Raw genomic sequence first — 23,824 nt, forward strand, 5'->3', positions numbered from 1 at the left:
ACACCATGAATTCATTGTCCCAGGAAGGGGAAACTTTATTGACACATTCCTGGGGTCAGATACATCACATGATCACACTGACACAACCACAGGTACATAGACACAGGCAACAGAGCATGCACAATGTCGGCACTAGTACAGTGTATATCCACCTTTTGCAGCAATGCAGGCTGCTATTCTCCCATGGAGAGGATCAAAGAGATGCTGGATGTTGTCCAGTGGAACGGCTTGCCATGCCATTTCCACCTGGCGCATCAGTGGGACCAGCGTTCGTGCTGGACGTGCAGACCGTGTGAGACGACGCTTCATCCAGTCCCAAACGTGCTCAATGGGGGACAGATCCGGAGATCTTGCTGGCCAGGGTAGTTGACGTACACCTTCTAGAGCACGTTGGGTGGCACGGGATACATGCGGACGTGCATTGTCCTGTTGGAACAGCAAGTTCCCTTGCCGGTCTAGGAATGGTAGAATGATGGGTTCGATGACTGTTTGGATGTACCGTGCACTATTCAGTGTCCCCTTGACGATCACCAGAGGTGTACGGCCAGTGTAGGAGATCGCTCCCCACACCATGATGCCGGGTGTTGGCCCTGTGTGCCTCGGTCGTATGCAGTCCTGATTGTGGCGCTCACCTGCACGGCGCCAAACACGCATACGACCATCATTGGCACCAAGGCAGAAGCGACTCATCGCTGAAGACGACACGTCTCGATTCGTCCCTCCATTCACGCCTGTCGCGACACCACTGGAGGTGGGCTGCACGATGTTGGGGCGTGAGCGGAAGACGGCCTAACGGTGTGCGGGACCGTAGCCCAGCTTCATGGAGACGGTTGCGAATGGTCCTCGCCGATACCCCAGCAGCAACAGCGTCCCTAATATGCTGGGAAGTGGCGGTGCGGTCCCCTACGGCACTGTGTAGGACCCTACGGTCTTGGCGTGCATCCGTGCGTCGCTGCGGTCCGGTCCCAGGTCGACGGGCACGTGCACCTTCCGCCGACCACTGGCGACAACATCGATGTACTGTGGAGACCTCACGCCCCACGTGTTGAGCAATTCGGCGGTATGTCCACCCGGCCTCCCGCATGCCCACTATACGCCCTCGCTCAAAGTCCGTCAACTGCACATACGGTTCACGTCCACACTGTCGCGGCATGCTACCAGTATTAAAGACTGCGATGGAGCTCCGTATGCCACGGCAAACTGGCTGACACTGACGGCGGCGGTGCACAAATGCTGCGCAGCTAGCGCCATTCGACGGCCAACACCGCGGTTCCTGGTGTGTCCGCTGTGCTGTGCGTGTGATCATTGCTTGTACAGCCCTCTCGCAGTGTCCGGAGCAAGTATGGTGGGTCTGACACACCGGTGTCAATGTGTTCTTTTTTTACATTTCCAGGAGTGTATTTTTATGTGACACCACAAGATTTTATCTGAAGTGGATACCACATTTAAAATGTAAAGTACTGGTTACAGAGGTCATTCACTAATTGAAAGCAATGTAGATGTCCTGGAAGTTTTAATGTAAAAAGATTTGTCATTAAAAGGGGAATTACCCTGCAGGTCAAGCTGTCACACCTGCACATGCACAGGGGTGCTTTCAACTGAAATGGCTAAGGGCCTTGAAAACAAATGTAAGATTGGCAGTGTCCTCCAAACATTTAAGAAACTATCTGCATAATTCTTTCAAGGCCACAATGAATTCTTCGAAACTCGTGTTTTAAAGGCAATGAGCCTAGGGAACTGGACTGTGTTTGTGAAAATGTGTCCTTTCTCTAATGCAATGTTCTTTTTAAATGCATCCACTTCAAAAAGGATTTTTTTTCTCATCTTGCAATGTCTTACTGTAAGCAATGTAAAGTAAAGTCAACTTAAAAAATGCAAGATCCACAATCAATTCCAGAGTGTTCTACTTCTTGTTCCTGCCTTCATTTCCTTCATAAATTCAACAATAGAAGGTTTCCGAGCGAATCATCATTCCAGACATGCCCCTTGACTTAACCGAAGTACTTTGCAGTAATATATTTTGTTCCTGACAAAACTTTTGCAGCCAACAATGGAATAGTGTGCGCGACTTCAAAAAATTTACTATTCTTATGATCTATCGCATCACATGCTCTGTGCCAGAAAATTTAGCAGAAAGTGTTTTTTGGTGTACAGAACAATGAATCTCATCTGTAATTTTTTGCTCTTTCATTATGAACTAAATCTTCAAATTCTTTCCGCATCGAGTTCAAATGATGTTTCCTAGCAAATTTGGGCTGTATATCACATAATGGACACTGAGAATTCGTATCCTTCTCTTTTGTCATTTCCATTTATTTTTAAGGGCTTGTGACAATGGACCTGTGAATTGTGAATGGTAAACATCGCTGACATCACAATTCTGTCGAACTGAAGAAAGTCTCGTCGACTGAAAAATGGCACACTGCAGTGTTAAATTCAATGTCGTGCTGCACTGAACACTCGCGAGAAGTACCAAACAGAGCTGAGAGAGGCCGAGTGTCGGCCCACACATTGTGTTCGTGTGCAGTTTGGCATGCTGTGAGCAATCTGAATGTATGGGACTGACAGGTAGAATTGTAACAACAGAATACGAAAAGCTGGAGGGAAGTCACTCGATGTTACGGAAGCAAAAGGATGCCAATGAGGAAGGAGATCAGACAGCACACATTCTGGTATGGTATCAAGAATAATGAGTCTTCAGTTGGATGGATATTGGTTCTGCATTTAATGGCCTGAAAGGCCCCATGGCAATCAGTAAGCAGGAGAACAGCCATGTGTGAGGCTACATGTATGTAATACTCACTGATGTGGCACTTTGCATAGCCATCTCCAGGCAAAGAACTGTTCTCATTGTAACTAAAAATGCGTGGACCAGTACATGTTTTTTGTGGAAGTATGTACAGAATTTAACTGATGTGTGTGTGTCCTGATTGTCATGCTATCATGCTACCTATGATAATATGCGAGGGTGGTTTGAAAAGTTCTCGGAATCGCCACGAGATGTCAGCACTAGCACAATGAGTTGTTCATGTAATATTCATTGGAATGTTGCCTGCAAACATGTGCCACGTCTGTGTTCTTAAAAGAAAGCTCTGTGGTGGTGATGTGGTTCTATTGTTGTTCCCAGGTTGGTATTTGTGAAGATTTGGGAGGAGGGGGGCGGGGCAGGGGGGGGGGGGGGGGGGGAAATCAAGATTCGAGCAGCGATTAAGTACACCGTATAGAAAGGTATGAAAGCAAAGGACATTCGTGCCGATTCCAGAATACACTGGGGGACTCTGCTCCTTCATATTCAACTGTTGCCAAGTGACCAAATGAATTTAAATATGGTTGGGAGAGCTTAGATGATGATCCACCAAGATGGATCATTGCTCCAGAAATCATTGCAAAAGTGCACAAAATGGTCATGGAGGATTGCCGATTAAAAGTGCGTAAAACTGACCAAGCTTGCCAGATGTCATCTGAAAGGGTATATCACGTTTTAACTGAAGAATTAGAAATGAAAAAATTATCTGCAAGACAGGTGCTCCGACACTTGATGCTGTTTCCAAAACGCATGAGAATGGACACATCGGAACAATGTTTGGCCCGTTTTAGAAGAACTGAACAAGATTTTTTGTGCTGGTTTGCAACCACAGATGAAACTTGGGTACACTACTATATCCCAGAGATGAAACAACAGTCAAAACAGTGGAAACATGCTGATTCCCCACCACTAAAGAAAGCAAAGACAATTCCTTCAGTGGGAAAGGTCATGGCATCAGTGTTGTGGGATGCGAAGGGGATTCAGTTTGTATATTATCTCCCCACTGGGGAAACAATTACTAGAGAATACTGTGCTAACCTCCTGGACAAATTGCACCAAAAGATGTGCGAAAAAAGACCAGGTTTGGCAAGTAAGAAAGTCGTCTTATATCAAGACAATGCGCACCCGTACACGTGCCACCACCATGGCAAAATTACACGAACTGAGGTATGAATTGTTGCCACACCTGCCATATTCACCTGATATGACTCCATCAAACTTCCATCTCTTCCCAAAACTGAAACTTTTTTGTGGTGGATGAAGATTCACTTCAATTGAAAAAGTGATGCCCAGAGTTGACAGCTATTTTGCAGGCCTGGAGGAAACTCATTATGAAGATGGGATCAAGGCAATGGAACATCGTTGGACCAAGTGCATTAATCTAGGAGGAGACTACATTGAAAAATAAAAGAAGTTTCAATGATGTAAGTAATGTTTTTCTATTCCATTCTGAGAACTTTTAAAACCACCCTCTTACCTGCCTGAATCGTGAAATCTGCCTTACATAACTATAATGAATAAACAATGAATTTTAGTACTCAATAAATCAATGATAAATGTTAAAATTTTGTCTTTTTTTGTGACAAGTGTATGGTCATTCGTGTGTAATTGTACAAATAGAATATCTATGAAAAGAAGGAATGCCTGCTAGTTAAATTTCATGGTAAGTTTAGATGTTGATTTATTCAGAACCATTTAAGTTCATTCTCTAATTGTTAATACAAGGAAACAATGTTCTTGATAATTACCATCTCCTGGTAAATAAGAAAATTACTACTGCAGTGAAGAAAACATAATAAAATTATTGAAATTTTGAGTTTAAAGATTCAAATGTGTTGTTTACTACAAAGTATATTCGGTTGGAGTGGTACCTGTCCTATTACTTTGCAACAACAAATTACTTCTGCTTTGTCAGACATAACAAAAATGTTCATGCACTGCACATATTCAATTGTGCATGTTTTTTGTGGTTGTTGCGGTCTTCAGTTCTGAGACTGGTTTGATGCAGCTCTCCATGCTACACTATCCTGTGCAAACTTCTTCATCTCCCAGTACTTACTGCAACCTACATCCTTCTACAATTTTTACCCTCCACGCTGCCCTCCAATGCTAAATTTGTGATCCCCTGATGCCTCAGAACATGTCCTACCAACCAGTCCCTTCTTCTTGTCAAGTTGTGCCACAAACTCCTCTTCTCCCCAATTCTATTCAATACCTCCTCATTAGTTATGTGATCTACCCATCTAATCTTCAGCATTCTTCTGTAGCAACACATTTCGAAAGCTTCTATTCTCTTCTTGTCCAAACTATTTATCGTCCATGTTTCACTTCCATACATGGCTACACTCCATACAAATACTTTCAGAAACGACTTCCTGACACTTAAATCTATACTCGATGTTAACAAATTTCTCTTCTTGAGAAACGCTTTCCTTGCCATTGCCAGTCTACATTTTATATCCTCCTTACTTCGACCATCATCAGTTATTTTGCTCCCCAAATAGCAAAAATCCCTTTACTACTTTAAGTGTCTCATTTCCTAATCTAATTCCCTCAGCATCACCTGACTTAATTCGACTACATTCCATTATCCTCGTTTTGCTTTTGTTGATCTTTATCTTATATCCTGTGGTAACAATGGAAAAACTCTACTGGCATTACTCTTGCCACATCATGGATGCTTGAAGTGACACTGTAACTGTCATTACACGATGATGTGATCATATTTTCAACCGAAATTTTAACATAGGTTTATTCTGCCAAGCTCTTTCCATAATGTGCTACATATGACAGAGAGATTTCTTCCAGTTTTCAGAGGTGACTTTTCTAAGAGCTTCATAGACAAGTGCTTTGGCCACAGATGGATAAATTTTGCTGTTACTGCTGGGACTACATCTTTTAATTTGGACCCATATCAATCCTATTGGGGTGGAATGGGATGGCAGTAATAAGCTAGTTGTGTGCTAGTTGTGTGATAGGTGCATGTCCTCAAGTTTGTCAGCTCGTGAATTTTTGTATTTGTGGATCTGTGGTTTTTGAAGAGCTTAGTTCCATAATCTTTACCTTTTTAAGAATATCACTTATTTTGATGCTGCAACATATAGGTCAATCAGTCATCTCCTCCTTTTACTCCGCCAATGATGGTGTCTTAACAAAAACAACAATAACAGAATAATTGGGAGCATTATGAAGAACAATTGCTGATGGTGTAGGCATGTAACATACAAGCCACTATTCTTGACTGACATTTCACAGCAATACCCTGGCTGAGAGAGCAATTTCTAACATTTCCTACAAATAACATTTTAACAAATAGAGGATGAACTAAGTCGCAGACAAGCACAATGTAAAATAATTTGGGAAACACTTAAGCTGACAAACAAAGTCCTTCCTCAGAAGTAGAATTCTCTCACACACACATTGGGGTTGGTGGTGGAGAAGTCATGAGGTGGAAGAGGGTGGTGGGAGGGGGGAAGAGACATCAGGGAGGGTGTGAGAAAGATGCTAGTGCTGTCTGTAGGACCAAGCAGGAATTTGGTGGGGGCGGGATAGGGGCTGCTACGTGCAATATTTGGAAGCTGTGCTGGGTGGGGGGGGAGTAAAGAAAGAAGTAGTGAAGAGGAAAAGATTTGTAGCTGCATTGGTGAGAAAGATGGTGCATGTATACGGTAGTGGGAGCAGAGAGGGGATAGGCAGAAGGAGGGCAGGACTGGGGGAGGGGGTGTTACGGGAACAAAGGATATGTTGTAGGGAGAGTTCCCACCAGCGCAATTCAGAAAATCTGGTGTTGGTGAGAAGAATCCAGGTGGAATTGTTGTCACTCCACCCTGGACTTTCCATTGTTCAACATTTAACAAACCTGCTTTTCAAACTGTTGTATATCAAACAATGAACAATAGTGCTAACAGGTAAATTATTAACCCCACAACTGTTAGAAATGGAAATAAAATCTCTGCACATAACAAACAATTCAATAGAATAACACGCTGTCTGAAGCATAGTGCAGTAGTGGTAGTTGCATGGGTGGTAAGCACAGATGAATCCAGAATCTGAAAGTCTCGTGAGATTGGCCTAACGTGTTCCTCCCACGTGGGATTCATCCCACAACTACGTTTGTCATTGTCGACCTCTAAGTAATTTTGAACAGAGCATAACTCCATAAATTATGAAGACACTGAAAAAATGAATGATACAAAAGAAATTGTTCAGTGTTTAAGGGAGACAAAAACTTAATACGATAGGGCTCTAGAATTTGATAGTCGGAAAAGGATGAAAAAGAAAAAATAGTAGAATATGGAAAGAGGGAAAGGATCAAAAGGGAAGATGCTTAGCTGAACTTTGCACAGAGTACAATTTAATTATTGCAAACCTTTGGTTTAAGACTCATGAATGAAAACTGTACACTTTGAAGAGACCTGGAGGTACCAAAACATTTGATAGATTATATAATGGTAAAATATATTTAGAAACCAGAATTTAAAATGTAAATCATTTCCAGGAGGATAAGTCAACTCTGACTGTAACCTGTCACATATGAAAAGCCAATTAACGCTGAAGAAATTGTACAAAGGAAATAAATCATGGATGTTCTTTAGAATTTTAATCCTTGGATAAAATCTGGAACTGATGAAAGGAGAAAATAATACAAAAAGTGGCAAATGTTGCAGGGAAAAAGGAATACAGATATGAAACTAAAATGAAAGATATTGTACTGTGAGAAGAATTTGATAGAACATTGAAAATGCCCACATTGAAACAAGTCAGATTGGGGTAGACAATATTCCTTTAGTAAGTTTGTAGACTTTCGCACCCAAAGTCAATTTCCATAAAAGTCTTCTATGTTGTAGACTGCATAATTTCCTACAATTTACAGACATTTTAACCGCTACTGCAAATTGTCCCCATCGAGATCAAAATATGTAATACGACCGGAACAACACAACTTTTAACTCTTGTCTATGTCTTCACTATTGCTCTTTAGCTGTTTAAAGGAGTGTAAATAAAATATGTCATTTGATTTGAGATTGGAAGTGGAGGGGAAGCAAGCTGGTGCTCTCTACTGATTGTAATTTAAGACAAAAGTCTACTGGCCAACACTGATGACTCAGTATGTTGTGCTGTTCTCAGTGTTTGGTTGTAATGTAGCAAGACTTAAACACACATACAGAGATGCTACATTCATATTTATGTTTGCAACTGCCGATCATATATGTGTATGTGTGATAAAAATTCTTAGAATATATTTTCATTGGCGATTGGTTCACTGTACTGGAGTTTGTCTTTTCTCAATGTATAAATACAAAGAGTGTAAAAATTCTAAAACATACGGCAGAAAATAATGTAGAACCTTTAACATCTGAGAACACACTTCAGATGAGAGAGAGAGAGAGAGAGAGAGAGAGAGAGAGAGAGAGAGAGAGAGAATGTGTGTGTGTGTGTGTGTGTGTGTGTGTGTGTGTGTGTGTTTAGATGTATAACTTTGTCTCAATGACCTCAGCCAACACTTGCAAACATAATATTCATATATTTACTGAGTTCTGCTTTGCCAAATGGCTTAAAACATTACTGTTCTCATTAAAATAAGACACAGTTTTTAAGAAAAATAAATCATAGAATGTCACTCACCCCCCCCCCCCCCTCACACACACACACACACACACACACACACACACACACACACACACACACGTGTGTGCGCGCCTGCGTGTGCGCACTCTGCACTGCAATGAGCAATGATCCTATGTAATGTGGTAAGTAACCAATATGCATGCAAGAATTGAATAGTTAAAAAGCACCTGATCCCAGCGGAGGTTTGAGTCCTCCCTCAGGCATGGAAGTGCGTGTTTGTCCTTAGGATAAGATTTCACACACATTTGAACATTTAAGAAGCACTGACATCTCAAAACAGGGAGCATGAAGTGATTTGTTAATGTATGCATGTCAGCCTAGAGCAAATATAAAAACCATGTAAATGTTAAAGTCACAGCAGGCAAAAGAACTCTTACAGCCCTAAGCTTATAGTAGAAGAGAGAATTACTAAACACAGACTTTTCTTGTTTAACATTATTAGAACTTGCTTAAATAATTATTTAAACAAACATAAAAAAGAAAACTAAATACATGCACTGTTGCATTTCTATGCATTTTCTATATTTTAGCAACCATATCAAATTAAATTTGAGTTGACGTCAGAGCTGAATGTGGCAGGAGGCAGGAATTTTTAACTTCTCCTCAAATACATGTACCATTAACAACCAGCCAAATCGTGAATTAAAAAAAACAGCTATTACACAGTGGCAGTTAAGACAGGCCAGTATGTTGTGTACCTTCTGCGGGACAGTTCACGGCCACACACTTTGGGGCAGCCTCCCAAGTGCAGTCTGTTGATATGATAGCTACTGCTGGCTGCTGAGAAATGGAAGCCTATACACACCACTCCAGTTCACTTCAGGAGTCACTCTAAAATCTCATGCACATCCTTTATCTTCCTCCACAAACTGTGCATGTTTCCCACATTAATTTTCATACCTGTCTTTCTCGAGGTGGAAGTGTACAGTTAACCAGATGCAAGATGCTGTTTTGCAACAAGTAGCTTCCTCTTTATTTGCTCATGTAAAAACAATATTCAGTGTAAAGGGACAACCCTATGAGTAGTTTAAGAGTTGAGTTGTCACAATCCACATAAACAGCCACTGATAGCTTTACTAATGGATAATAAAAGCCATGTCCTTGACTAGTGTTTTTTTATAGATTTGGTTCAGGATGTGGTTGGCTATGAGGATTAGGAAAGATGGTGGTGGTTTGGTATCAGAAGGATGTTGGGAAAGGTAGTGTTCCATGCTACCAAGGCCATGGGCATAGGGGATGTTGGAGTATAAGGATGTCCCATCCTTGGTGATCAATAAGAAGTCTGGTGGTAACAGGACGAGAACTGTGGAAAGGCAGTGAAGGAAGTGAGAGGTGTCTTGAATCTAGAATGGAAGGTTATGGACAATAGTTTGGAGGGGTTGGTCAACAAAGCCAGAGGTTTGTTCTGTGGGAGCATTGTACGCAGCCCCAATAGGACAACCAATAGGAAGGCCTGAGGGCTTGGCTTTATGTCGTAGGTAAAAGGTAAGAGTGCATGGGGCTGATGTGAGGAGGGAGATTGATTCAGGTGTCAGTTTTGGGATGTATCTAAGGGCTTGGGGAGTTGCTGGAGAGCATGTTGATCTTCTGGGATGGGATCGTGGTTGTAATGTTTTTCTCCAAAGATGTTGGAAAGTTGGTGGAGTGCCTCAGCCACACAGTCACTATGATTCATGTGGTGGAACCTTTGTCTCCAAGAATGATGATAGTGTCTGGATTGGTTTTCAGGATATGGATAGCTGTTGGTTCGATGGTAGTGGGAATGGACGCACCAGGGAGGGTTTTGGAAAGGAAGGTGAGACTAGGTTAGAAGTGAGGAGTTCCTGAACAGTTACCAAAGGATGACTGTGTGGAAAGAGTGGAAAATCACAGTTGGAGGGAGGCTGAACACTTTTAAACAAGATTTGATATGGCGTTTTGGTTGGCTGTTGTCAGTGTGGTGTGTGACAAACATTTCCACTGTAGGGAAAGAGTAAAGGAAAGAATGTCCTTTACAAGTTTGGCATGGCTCAATTTAGGTTTAGGACTAAAGGAGAGACCTTCGGAGAGTACTGAGACTTCTGCTTGGGTATTTGCCATTGGGTAGGAGCAGATAGAATAAGCAGGCAGAAGATGGAAGTTGCATTGTCTCAAAAGCATTACAAACATCATTTGCAACAGTGGTGAAAATGCTAGTACATATTTGTAACATTATGTGGTCTACGACAAGTGAGAATTTTATGGAAACGTTCCCTCAGAATCATTAAGATCCTCAGGACTGACTGTGACAAAAACGTCCCAACTGGATACACAAGACAGGTGACACCTTTCTCGAGTTTTGAGGAATATAATAATCCCAATACTGAAAGGGCAGCTACTGACAAGCATGGCTGTTATTAAACTGTATGTTTAATAAAACAATGAAAACAATCTATTATTGATAAAATTACTTAATTGGATAGGTAAAAAATCTGTTCACTAAGCAGCGGCAAGCTTTCAGAGGCAATCAGAACAGTCTTTTACGTGTGTGTTCTGCCGCCACTTGGTGACTAGATTTTTCATCTATCCAATTGTAAGTTTAATAAGATATAACTTGAACCACCTATGCAATGACTGGTAGAAGCCAATCGTAGGAACATCAGTTTGGGTTCCACATAAATGTAGGACAATTTGGAGAAATACTGACCCCATAATTCATTTCAGAAGATAAGATAATGGAAGGCAAGCACACTTTTCTTGCTCTGGCTGGAGTATACTCTTTGGAATTCTGATGGTATCAGGGATGAAATACAGGGAATAAAAGGTTATACACAACTGGTACAGGAACTAGATTGCAGTTTTAAGAGTTGAAGAATGTGGGAGGGAAGCAGTGACTCAGGAAAAAGTCAGACAGAGTTCCGCCAACATGTCCAGTCTATACATAGAGGAAGCAGTAAAGGATACCAAAGACAAGTTTGATGAAGGAATTTAAGTTCTACAGTTACCTCTACATCTCTGCAAAACCACTAAGAAGTGCATGGCAGACGATACATCTCACTGTACCAGCTATTAAGGTTTCTTCCCATTCCATTCATGTAAGGAGCGTGGGAAGAATGTGTGTTTAAATGCATCTACACATACCGTAATTATTCGAATCTTGTCATCACAATCCCCCTGTGAGTGACACATAGAAGGTTGTAGTATGTTACAAAGAGTCATCATTTAATGCTGGTCTCTCGAAAATTTGTTAGTAGACTTTCTTGGGATAGTTTACTTTTATCTTCAGGAGTCCGTCAGCTCAGTTTCTTCAACATTACTGTAAGACCCTCCCATGGGTCAAAAAAACCTGTGAACATTCATACTGCCCTTCTCTGTATATACTCAATATCTCCTGTTAGTCCTATCTCATACGGACCAAATGATTTGCAAGCAATCTCCTTTCGTGAACTGGCTGCACTTCTCCACTATTCTACCAATAAACCAAAGCTCACCAATTGCTTTACCCATAACTGAATGTATGTGATCATTCCAAGTTTGAAGTTCAGACACACAGCCCTGCTACCAAGAATGGTTCTTATCTTAAGAAGCAGGTTAGTTAGTTTAGTTTCATCTTCCTCTTCTTATTCTCCCCCAATAGAAATAATTTTATGGAGTAGAAGTTGTCAAGGAGAAACTTTTTTAGTTTGATTTCAAATTTTATTTTCCTATCTGTCAGACATTTCATATCCATGGGTTGTTGTTGTTGTTGTTGTCGTCTTCAGTCCTGAGACTGGTTTGATGCAGCTCTCCATGCTACTCTGTCCTGTGCAAGCTGCTTCATCTCCCAGTACCTACTGCAACCTACATCCTTCTGAATCTGCTTAGTGTATTCATCTCTTGGTCTCCCTCTACGATTTTTACCCTCCATGCTGCCCTCCAATGCTAACTTTGTGATCCCTTGATGCCTCAGGACATGTCCTACCAACCAATCCCTTCTTCTAGTCAAGTTGTGCCACAAACTTCTCTCCTCCCCAATCCTATTCAATACCTCCTCATTAGTTACGTGATCTACCCATCTAATCTTCAGCATTCTTCTGTAGCACCACATTTCGAAAGCTTCTATTCTCTTCTGGTCCAAACTAGTTGTAGTCCATGTTTCACTTCCATATATGGCTACACTCCATACAAATACTTTCACAAACGACTTCCTGACACTTAAATCTATATTCGATGTTAACAAATTTCTCTTCTTGAGAAACGCTTTCCTTGCCATTGCCAGTCTACATTTTATATCTTCTCTACTTCGACCATCATCAGTTATTTTGCTCACCAAATAGCAGAACTCCTTTACTACTTTAAGTGTCTCATTTCCTAATCTAATTCCCTCAGCATCACGCGACTTAGTTCGACTACATTCCATTATCCTCGTTTTGCTTTTGTTGATGTTCATCTTATACCCTCCTTTAAAGACACTGTCCAGTCCATTCAACTGCTCTTCCAGGTCCAGAATTACAATGTCATCGGCGAACCTCAAAGTTTTTATTTCTTCTCCCTGGATTTTAATACCTACTCCGAATTTTTCTTTTGTTTCCTTTACTGCTTGCTCAATATACAGATTGAATAACATCGGGGAGAGGTTACAACCCTGTCTCACTCCTTTCCCAACCACTGCTTCCTTTTCATGCCTCTCTACTCTTATAACTGCTATCTGGTTTCTGTACAAATTTTAAATAGCCTTTCGCTCCCTGTATTTTACCCCTGCCACCTTCAGAATTTGAAAGAGAGTATTCCAGTCAACATTGTCAAAAGCTTTCTCCAAATTTACAAATGCTAGAAACGTAGGTTTGCCTTTTCTTAATCTTTCTTCTAAGATAAGTCGTAAGGTCAGTATTGCCTCACGTGTTCCAACATTTCTACGGAATCCAAACTGATCCTCCCCGAGGTCCGCATCTACCAGTTTTTCCATTCGTCTTCCATGGGTAAGTAATCAAAAATCTTTGTTGCAGCACTGTGCATTCATTTTTGTGATAAAGACAACCTTAATGTGGGGTAATTATGCCATTTTTCCTTCTGGTATTGTAATTTGTACATCATTGCTACTTATGTATTGTGGTGGATACTGTGAAACAGCACACAGAATCCCCAGCTCTTTAAGCAGATGTCTACAAGATGATTGTGGGTATCCACCTCAAGTTACTCTTATTGCACAATTTTGAGCAAAGAAGTCAGTCTTTCTTAAAGATGAGTTACCCCAAAACATAATTCCACATGACCAACATTGGCCAATAGCAGTCCACTAGTTTTTTTTTTGCCCACCAAAACAACCAGCAAACTCTGTCTTGCCCCGAGATTTCCTTCTCGACCGAGGATTTGCTCTAGGATGGTGACGTCAACATGCATAGACACTGTGCAGTGTAGAATACTAATCACACAAAGTTGCAGTGGCATGTGGGAATGACCATAAAGGCATTTTCCATTTACTTACTGACACACAGTTGGAACATATTATGAAAGACATGTTTAATGCTGTGACATTAGTTGACCTTTACAAATCAGTAGAAGTTTGTAGGGAATGTTGTTGTTGTGGTCTTCAGTCTTGCGACTGGTTTGATGCAGCTCTCCATGCTACTCTATCCTGTGCAAGCTTCTTCATCTCCCATTACCTACTGCAGCCTACATCCTTCTGAATCTGTTTAGCATATTCATCTCCTGGTCTCCCTCTACGATTGTTACCCTCCATGCTGCCCTCCAGTACTAAGTTGGTGATCCCTTGATGCCTCAGAATATGTCCTACCAACCAATCCCTTCTTCTAGTCAGGTTGTGCCACAACTTACTCTTCTCCCTGATTCTGTTCAATACCTCCTCATTAGTTATGTGATCTACCCATCTAATCTTCAGCATTTTTCTGTAGCACCACATTTCGAAAGCTTCTATTTTCTTCTTGTCCAAACTATTTATCGTTCATGTTTCACTTCCATACTATGTTCTCTATATTTGAGTCTACATATATTTGTGAGTAAAGCTTTTCTACCTTTAAGAATAACAAGACTAAATATAGGCCCCTAGGCACTCTCTGATAGACATTAACCTGCAAGTTGATGATGAGAATTTTAACAAGCAATCCCACTGTTTACTTAAAAAATTATAGAAAAGGGTGATAGGATACATTTGTCTAATCAAGCCGATTTTAAGATTAAATGTGGTTGCAGCTATAGATGACATGAAATTAGTACAATAAATATATTTATTAATACTGCCACTATTTTACTTTATTTATGTTCTTTAATTTTTATGGAAAATTTATACCTTTTCTCAAATATAATATCAAGTAAAGACTGCAATCATTTTAAAAGGTGCTGTCATCTGACAACCACCTCTTCCAAAATTTGGCCCCCACACCAAAACAATTGCTGACTCCTGCCATATGGTATTACTGAATGAAAACATGCAAAATATATAAAAATGGTTCAAATGGCTCTGAGCACTATGGGACTTAACATCTTAGGTGATCAGTCCCCTTGAACTTAGAACTACTTAAACCTAACTAACCCAAGCACATCCCGAGGCAGGATTCAAACCTGCGACCGTAGCAGTCATGCAGTTCCGGACTGAAGCGCCTAGAACCGCACGGCCACCGTGGCCGTCTGCAAAATATATCAACTTACTCATTTGCCTCTCCCCAATATTTGCAATGATGGCTGAACTAAGTTGTTTTAGGAGTTAAAAAAAGTACTTTTTCCAGTTTTAATTCTAATCAATATGAACACGTAAGCATTTCAATGTTTCCGCCATGTAGTGGTGTTGTATCCCAAGATGAACAGAACTTAATATGTTGTGTCTTTTTAAAATTGTGGATGAGACCATCTGCAGAATACCAGTCAATGATACTTTTAAGAACGTTGGTTAGGTATAAGAATCTGCTAACCACAAGAATTTATAGTCAAAAATTGACTCGGAAACTACATTAATGTTACCTTCACTGTTATTCTCAGATTCATGAGAGTGTGTGGGCTCCACAGCACAGCTACAAGTATAGGAAAAATGGCTTAGACATAGAGGAAGATTTTTTTGTTTAAGAATAACCAGAGATTTTGGAAATGTGCCAGTAGAGTTGTTATTGTTTATTCAAGCAATGTGTTGTCTGTTGCACAGAAAGGTGGTGAGCCAGCATACCAGGTATCGAATAATGAATCACGTCTCGAAGAACCATTACATGCAACAGGAAAAACGCCAACAGGACACTAGTTATCCTGTTTACAATCTGTTCCCACATATTTGTGACAGAATGGAGCTGCATTATATTGACCCAAGTAGGTGCATGATTTATGTTATAGTTGTGCAAGGATTTTATTACCAATTACTGTATCAGATATGGAAGTGAGGAGAAGCAGTATCCTCCAGTGACATGAAAAGTGAGACTGCTGTAAACACTAACCTATGTTTTGCACTGTGGAATCATGAATCCTAGTCAATTACAAATTACTTTGCTGAGGTTAAGGCCACAGAAGGAAGGAGAAACAATACTTCTACAGCTTTCCATATATTCTTCCAAATAAGGTTTCTGCTTATAACTACACTCACCTCTTCCTCGTCATCAGCAAGAGGCTCATCAAGCCCACCGTCGCTGCCCGCTCCTCCCACCAGCACGACCTGGCGGTGGGCACCACCCCCAGGGTGCAGGTGGACTGTTGACATGAGGCTCCCACTCACTGATCCCGATCTGAAAGTAGATTTCCATCATGGTAACACAACTGTAAATGGATTCTTTCTTCATAATAGAAATGTAAAACATGGTTGCTAATTAAAAGAGATTTGCATTGAAAGCTGACAGAGCTTTTAGCACAGTGTAACCACTTGGAAAGGAAAGCATAACTTTTTCTGACATGGTCGCACACCTAGTTCTCTGTTAGTATTGTTCAGAGGAGTACAACAACACCTTGTATGGAGTTGGCATGTGTCAAGGACGGGAGACGAATGGTTGTGAGCCTAGGAAGAGAAGTTTGAAAAGAGAATTATGAGGGAAATTTCATAAATAACGTACACTAATTTTTTTACTTACATATTCATTTATTTGTTTCTCAATCTCTCTTTACAGTCATTCAATACAGTCTTCTCTATGACTGAACCCCAACATTTTGGTAGCTCTATTATTCCATTCAGGACACCACTTCTTTTGTTCTGTCCAATGGCTTGGGTAATTGTGTTAGAAAGCTCATCCACAGAAAGATAATGATATCAACGCATAGATTTTTAAAACTTTGGGAAAAATTCAAAGTTTAGTGGACTCATGCAGGGAGGATGCGGCAACAATTTCCAACCTTGAGCAACTGAGGTCAGGATTTGTGCATGAAGTTACAATAATATACTGTTGTGACACTTAAACCACATGGGACTATCTGTCATGATGATTCCTTGACACAAAAGTCATGTTTTGCTTGAGCTTTGATTGAGCACATTGAAATTTTTTTTGGATGTGGAGAATCTGAAGCTCTCCACTCATCGGACTGTGATTTCAACTCTGGTTCAAAGTCTCTAATCCATGTTTCATCGATACCGACAATTCAGTGCAACAATCATTGACCTTCATGTTCAAATCTTTTGAGCAAGGTTGCACTGTCCAGATATTTCTGCTTCTCCTCAGGAGTTGAACAGTGAGGAGACCATCTTGCTGAAGTTTTTTCCTTCTTCAAATCATTTGTCAGAATACGGAATATTGATGTCGAGGGAATTCCTGTGGCTCCAAAGAGCTCCTCACAAGTCACACTGTGATCTTCACCAAGAGTATCTGCTTATGACCACCACAAAAACAATTAACTCAATTGGAAACAGTACTACGGTCCACTATAAACTCACCACAAACTTCACTTACCATGCTGTGTACTCCTGTCAGATTTTTGCTGCGTATAGTTTGAATCTTGGTATATGATGCCTGGTCTTAAACAGTCACAGTAATCGAGACCCCCCACAGGTCCATTTCTACCTCTCACCAATTTTAAGTTAGAACATGCAGCGACAAACCATAACTACATGCTTCTTCCTCAAGCTCCCAACTACATCTTATGTAATTTTCATTGCTGTTACATCAAACAATCCACAGTAATAACAACCTGTGCACTATTTATGAAATGTCTCTCGTAAAGGAAACTAACAGTATATTCCGAAAATTACGGAGTACGTAAGTGCTCATCTGGGCTGTACGCCTATGGAGGACAAGAAATCATTGTGTGTGTCCACATTTCTACTTATATGAAATGTCAATTCATCACTGCAGATGAACATGGTCCAGAAACTCTTCATCATCGTGCAGCAACGTTTCGTTTGTAGCTAGCATATAAATCATTAGGCCTTAGAGTTTGTAACAACTGCAAATGATAAGGAAGTTGTAAGTGTCTTCTTAAAAGTCTCCTCAAAGATGTCACTGGAACTGCTAATTCACTACTAGCGTTCCAAACTGATTTCTTGGGACTGCGAATGAAACTCACTCATTCAACACGTTCTTCAGTCACTCTTGGTCATTCCGCACTCTTCACTTTGCACATAGGTATTCAAACAAAAGTGTTTGGCTGCTCTTTTTTTGATGTAACTAATTAATGGAAAATCTCATATAAAGATGTGAAACAACTACTAACAAAGAGATAGAGGGGCTGGCCAGTACTTACCTCAGCTCAGTACAGCCGATAGAAACACAAAAAACAACCAAAAATTTATTTGATGTATTATTTATAATTCTAAGTTGAGTGTAATAAATTCTGCACAGCCTTAAAACCCATATATTAATTTGGGAACACCCTGTATAAAGGGTTACTTTATTAGGACAGTTTGTCCCATAATAACATGGGATCAGCCATCCTTTGTAAAGAGAAAAATTGGTATTCCACAAATCATGTGCAGTAGTAACTTTCTGCATCAACTGATGCCAGTACTGCAGTTATTTACAAAATTACTGACATCAATATTCGTATAAGACAGTGTTCTGTGATAGAATTCTTGAATGCACAAGGTGAAACACCCATTTGTATTTCTGAAAGATCGAAAAATGCATATGGTGATGCAACAGTGGATACGAGCACTCATACGATGGGTTTATCACTGTAACAAAGCAAAAGGGCAAACACCGGTGGCTGAAGAAACAGAGAGTGGTGGGCCAGTGAGTACAGTGACTCCGAACAACATTCAGCAAGTAGATGACACCATTCATGGTGATTGCAGAATGAGTGCAGATGATTTGTGTTCCTTTACACCCATCAGTCAAGGCAGTGTGATGACGACTATTCAAGAACTGGGATTATCAAAGATTTGTGCAACTTGGGTACCAAGAATGTTAACTAACAAGAATAAAAAGACGAGAAAAACAACTGCCTGCCAAATCTTGTAGTACTTCTGTACGGAGGGAGAGGAGTTTATGCAATAAACCGTGACTATATACAAGACATGGGTTCATTTTTCTGAACCAGAATCAAAAACACAGTCAGTGGAATACCATTACAGAAAATCACTGACAAAGAAAAAGTTCACAACTGTGTGATCAGCATGGAAGGTTGGGGCTACATTATTCTGGAATCTAGAGGAAGTGATTATAGTTGATTTTCTGGAACAGGAATGTTTAATGAATCCTGTCCAATATATTAGTACCCTTAAACAGCTTAAGGTATGTCTTCATTGAGTGTGCCCAACAAAAGCTATGGCAGATGATGTTCCTTTGCATGACAATGCACGATCAGACACCAGTCTTTAAGTTTTGTCTCATCCCCCACACAGCCCTGATCTGGCCACCATCAGACTTTTATCTGTTCAGACCACTAAAAGGAGGTCATCATGGGATTCACTTTGAGGATGAGGTTGGTCATGAAAATGACAGTGTGTCAATGGCTTCGGAAGCAGGACTGTGTGTTTTACCACACTGGACTACATGCCCCGTTAAAATGTGGACCGTAACTGTGGTAATGGATGGGGATTATACTGAAAAGTCGTAAATTAATCATAAATGTTGTGGTTCTCAATCCATATAGTTCTGTTTTACATTTCTGACAAAAAAGGAGGCTTATTCTTTGACTGAGCCTTATATGTAATGAGACATTGACAACACATGGGAATACGTGTGGAAATGTGTTTCAGTCAAAACCTGCATAACTGCCAAAGTATATTTTAATGTCAGGCATACCATAAAACGATGGTGTAGACAACTGAGACACAACAAAATAATTATTATGATGAAAGATCCATAATTTGATACAATATTAATTTGTTTTTCCTGGAATGGTATGAAGGTTAAAAGTTTTTGTACTGAGCTATCTGCGAAACTAAATAATGTGGATCTTCAGCTTCTATTTTCAGTAATATGTGTATCATAGAATTTGGAACATTCTGTGAACTCTAACCATTTTCTATAGTTTTTCCACTCCGTGTACAGAATCAAATATACTGCGAAGGAAAGGAAAGATTCAAGTTTAAGGTTCAATCATTAAGAGATGAAGCTAAAGTTCAGATTGAGGAAGGAAACTGACTGTACTTTTCCCAAAGGAATCACCCTGGAATGTGCCTCAGAGATCCAGGAAATCTTAATAACCACACCACAGTAGTATCTTAACCACTGTGTCCCTTGCTCATTAACATATTCTACAAATAAAAATGAGACTCTTTGTAGTGAACTACTGAATTATCCTTTAAAAAGGAACATTTACAGTTTATGTTGCTGTCAGTCTTGTTAGAAAATAGCGGCTTAAGAAATTGTAAATAACAGACAAACTCCAATAACATTCATGTCATTACCGCAAGTGTATCATAGATACAAGAAATAAGAGATGATTCAAAAGTGAATTATGTGAGCATCCACTGGATTTCTTACTACTCACTCCTATTCCTGAGTTATTTGGCTTTTTTAGCACAACATTCTTACTTTGTTATATTTCTATATAACCAGTTATTTGTAATACCATTAACTAAATAGAATCTTGTCTCTTTTAATGCAAAATAATTATCTTCACATTCAAATGATTTTGACAGTTAAAAAACCAAAAATATTATTTCTGATTCTGATAGGAATGTGTAAGGAGACCAAACAGCGAAGGTCATCAGTCTCTTATTCACCTCCGAGGACAGAAGCAGTGAACCCTATCTGTTGTGTATAAAGTAAATTCTGTGTGAAAGTGTTTTAAATGTTGGCATAGCGAATATCTGAGATGGAACATCGGAATCAGTCCAGTATCCACCTAGTGGAGTGTAGGAAAGTACCTAAAAATTACAGATGCTGGCCAGTACACTGACCTTTCATCATCAATCCGATATGAGGATTCAATTCAGGACTGACGTACCTCTTCATTACAGAAGTGGTTACAATGACAAGTGGTCCTATCTGGTAATATTACTTATGAGAATTGTTTTGGATTAAAGTATTAGTGTATACTGAATCAAGTGCCTGTGAGTGGATAACTGCACCATTAGTGGTCTGTTTTTTAAGGTTAAAAAGTGATAGTGTCAGCCTTGTGTAAAAATGAATGTGTGTACGCCCCTCTCTGAGTGTTCCGACACACATCTTAACCTCCCCTTGGTAAGATACAATGACGGACACTATATGTCAAACTGTAATCAATCTATTTTCTGTAAGATTCAGAGGTCAATGATTTATACTAAAATGTGTAAACTTTATTCTCTTCTGTAATTATCTGAAGACAGTTGTAGAAATTTTATGTTTTGTAAGAAAACTTCTGTTACGATTATGATGCTGTAAATAATAAAACGTAAGTTCAGAGTTGTTACTGTCTGGATGGAAATGGGAATAGGTCCTGGAAGAAGAATCTGGCCTGTTGTGCGTTAATTGGAAATGAACTGACAATATTTTGTCACCAAGTAGTGCATTAGATTGTGCTCAATCTAAGTGGCTTAGAATACGTTAGGTAAATGTCAGTTTTAATTGAAAGAGACTCTGCATCTGCACCTGCAGCATTCTAATACAAATACTTTATGAAGTGTAGCTCTGCTGCTCGTATTTCATGAGTAAAAACTGTGTACTGTTCTGTGGTTTAAGCAGTACCATCTTTTCTAAGTTGATTACTTATCTCAGAAAAAAAGTATATACTTTCCTGAACATGAGCACTTAAACAAAAGTCAAATGTGCTTGTACATTGGCTCATGCTCTGAATTTCACATGCTAAAATTTTGGGTAATTTTAGAACAGCTCACTATGCTCTAAAATATTTTAAGGTTACTATTAATTCTGCACACTATCTATAATTATTGTTATTGATGATAAATGCTACATTAACTTCATTCAATTTTGCGTAGTGTGTGGCTGAGTAATACTAATTCCGGTCATAATCCAGTCTCTTAGGCTACGCCATGGGTCATTATTATTATTGTGACATTTTCAAATATGACAACTTTACTTATTTGTTGCAAAATTGTGCTTTTTTATGATAAAAATTTACTATGTACACACTGGTAAAAACTGGGGGTATAACATAGTGTCATGGCAGACGTGTTAATGTACACACCTGAGACGGGTTGTAGCTGGCTGTCCTCCTCCACACCACGTCACTGACAGCAGTCGGTCCTGAAATGTTCGGCCCTTCAGAATTGCCAGCTCCGCTTCCTTCCTCGACTTGTAGTTCAAGATCAAAGATGGTGTCGATTCATCAACTACGTAGTCTACAATCTCTCCAAATTGCTGTTGCACAAAAATGCAATGACAATTAACAAATTAATAGAAAATATACTTCAAGAAACACACAGACTAACCCAGTAAATGTCAGATTAAAACTAGAACAGTTGCAGAAAAGGACAAGAGAGATGGGGGCTGGTTGTGATTCATAAAGCCAGAGTATCAACAAGTTTGCTATCTAACTGTTGTCAAAATATGCATTAATTACATACAGTGTGAAGGTACTATACCATTTTTACTGTCTGATCAATTCAACAGAATAAAAAATTCTGATCTTTAGACAGTGCAAACACATCCACATTACACACTGTCAGGAGAATAGTGGAACAGACTTATCAGTGGTTCAAGGAAACCAGCTTAATCTTGAATCTTACGAAGATTCTATTTTGAAATTCCAGATCAAGAAAATTAACATACAAATACCAGAAGTAAAGATCATTGTGTACACACTAGATGAGGCTCCATGTATGAAGTTCCTGGGTGTCTAGATCGACAACAAAATGAAGTGAGACAAGCAAGTGGATTAGTTTACCAAAATGCTCAGTTCTGAATACCATGTACTTCAAAATCTATTTCATTGTACTGATCTGGAGTTTGGATAGCTAACATAACACTTCGCCACTTTATCCTGGACATTTGTTCAATTTTCACTGGTCCTGAAGTACTTTTATATGCTGATAGATAATTTATTAGTCACACACAGTTTTTTCACAAATTAAATAGATAAATTTTTCATTTAAGCCTTCGTCCCACAAAGAGAAATCTTAATTCAAATACAAGGAAATTTTATTGTAGTAGTTAGCCATACTTCTTGGCTTTTGCCTATCAAAAGAGCAATGCATGAAGCCTTCGATGACTACCAGACCAGAACATTGTCAAATAATCTCCCAAAAAACCCAAGAAATTCTGGTCATATGTAAAGGCTGTTAATGGCACCAGAGTTGGTGTTCAGCCCCTAGCAAATGAGACAGGAAACAAAACTGAGGGTAGCAAAGGAAAAGCTGAAAGGATTAACTCTATTTTCAAATGTTCCTTTACAAAATAAAACCCACGAGAATTGCCCCAATTTAATCCTTGCACCACTGAAAAGATGAGTGAAGTATGTACTAGTGTCAGTTGTGTTGAGAACCAGCTGAAATTGTTAAAATTGAACAAAGCTCCAAGGCCCGATGGAATCCCTATCAGAGTCTATACTGAATTAACCCCTCTTCTAACTGTAATCTATCATGGATCCCTCAAACAGAAAACCATGCCAAGTAACTGGAAGAAAGCACAGGTCACACCAATCTACAAGGAGGGTAATAGAAGTGATCCACAAAACTACCATCCAGTATCCTTGACACTGATTTGTTGTAGAATCTTAGAACATATTCCAAGCTCAAATATAATGATGTATCCTTACCAGAATGACCTTCTCCATGTCAACCAGCATGGATTCTGAAAACATCAATCATGTGAAACACAACCCACACTGTGTATCTTCATTTTACGGATCAGACGATGTACTCAAAGCTTCGGATCCAGGCAGTCATGTAAATGCAGTATTTCTTGATTTACAATACACATTTGACACAGCACCACACGTACACTTACTGTCAGAAGTTTGATAATTTGGGGCATCAGGTGAAATTTGTGACTGGATTGAAGACTTTTTGGTAAGGTGGATGCAGCTTGTTATCTTGGATAGTGTGTCATTGTCAGATGCAAAAGTAACTTCGGGTGCGCACCGTGAAAGAGTGTTTGGACCACTGCTGTTCATGTTGTATATTAATGACCTTGCGGACATTATTAATAG

At 39.7% G+C, this 23,824-nt stretch overlaps 1 protein-coding gene across 5 annotated transcripts in view; it reads right to left on the reverse strand.

Annotated features, from left to right (window-relative positions):
- The window catches only part of LOC126284062 (RNA-binding protein 26), a 223,834-nt gene that overhangs the window by 3,152 nt on the left and 196,858 nt on the right, over positions 1-23,824 (reverse strand). For all 5 annotated transcript variants that reach the window (XM_049982659.1, XM_049982655.1, XM_049982656.1 and 2 more), the window contains 2 exons: positions 21,863-22,035; positions 15,954-16,092 (listed from right to left, as the gene is read on the reverse strand). In XM_049982659.1, coding sequence (XP_049838616.1) covers positions 15,954-16,092; positions 21,863-22,035 — 312 coding nt within the window. The remainder of the gene's footprint in view (positions 1-15,953; positions 16,093-21,862; positions 22,036-23,824) is intronic.

The sequence above is a fragment of the Schistocerca gregaria genome, chromosome 8, assembly GCF_023897955.1.
Source record: "Schistocerca gregaria isolate iqSchGreg1 chromosome 8, iqSchGreg1.2, whole genome shotgun sequence".
In the NCBI taxonomy this organism is placed as follows: domain Eukaryota; kingdom Metazoa; phylum Arthropoda; class Insecta; order Orthoptera; family Acrididae; genus Schistocerca; species Schistocerca gregaria.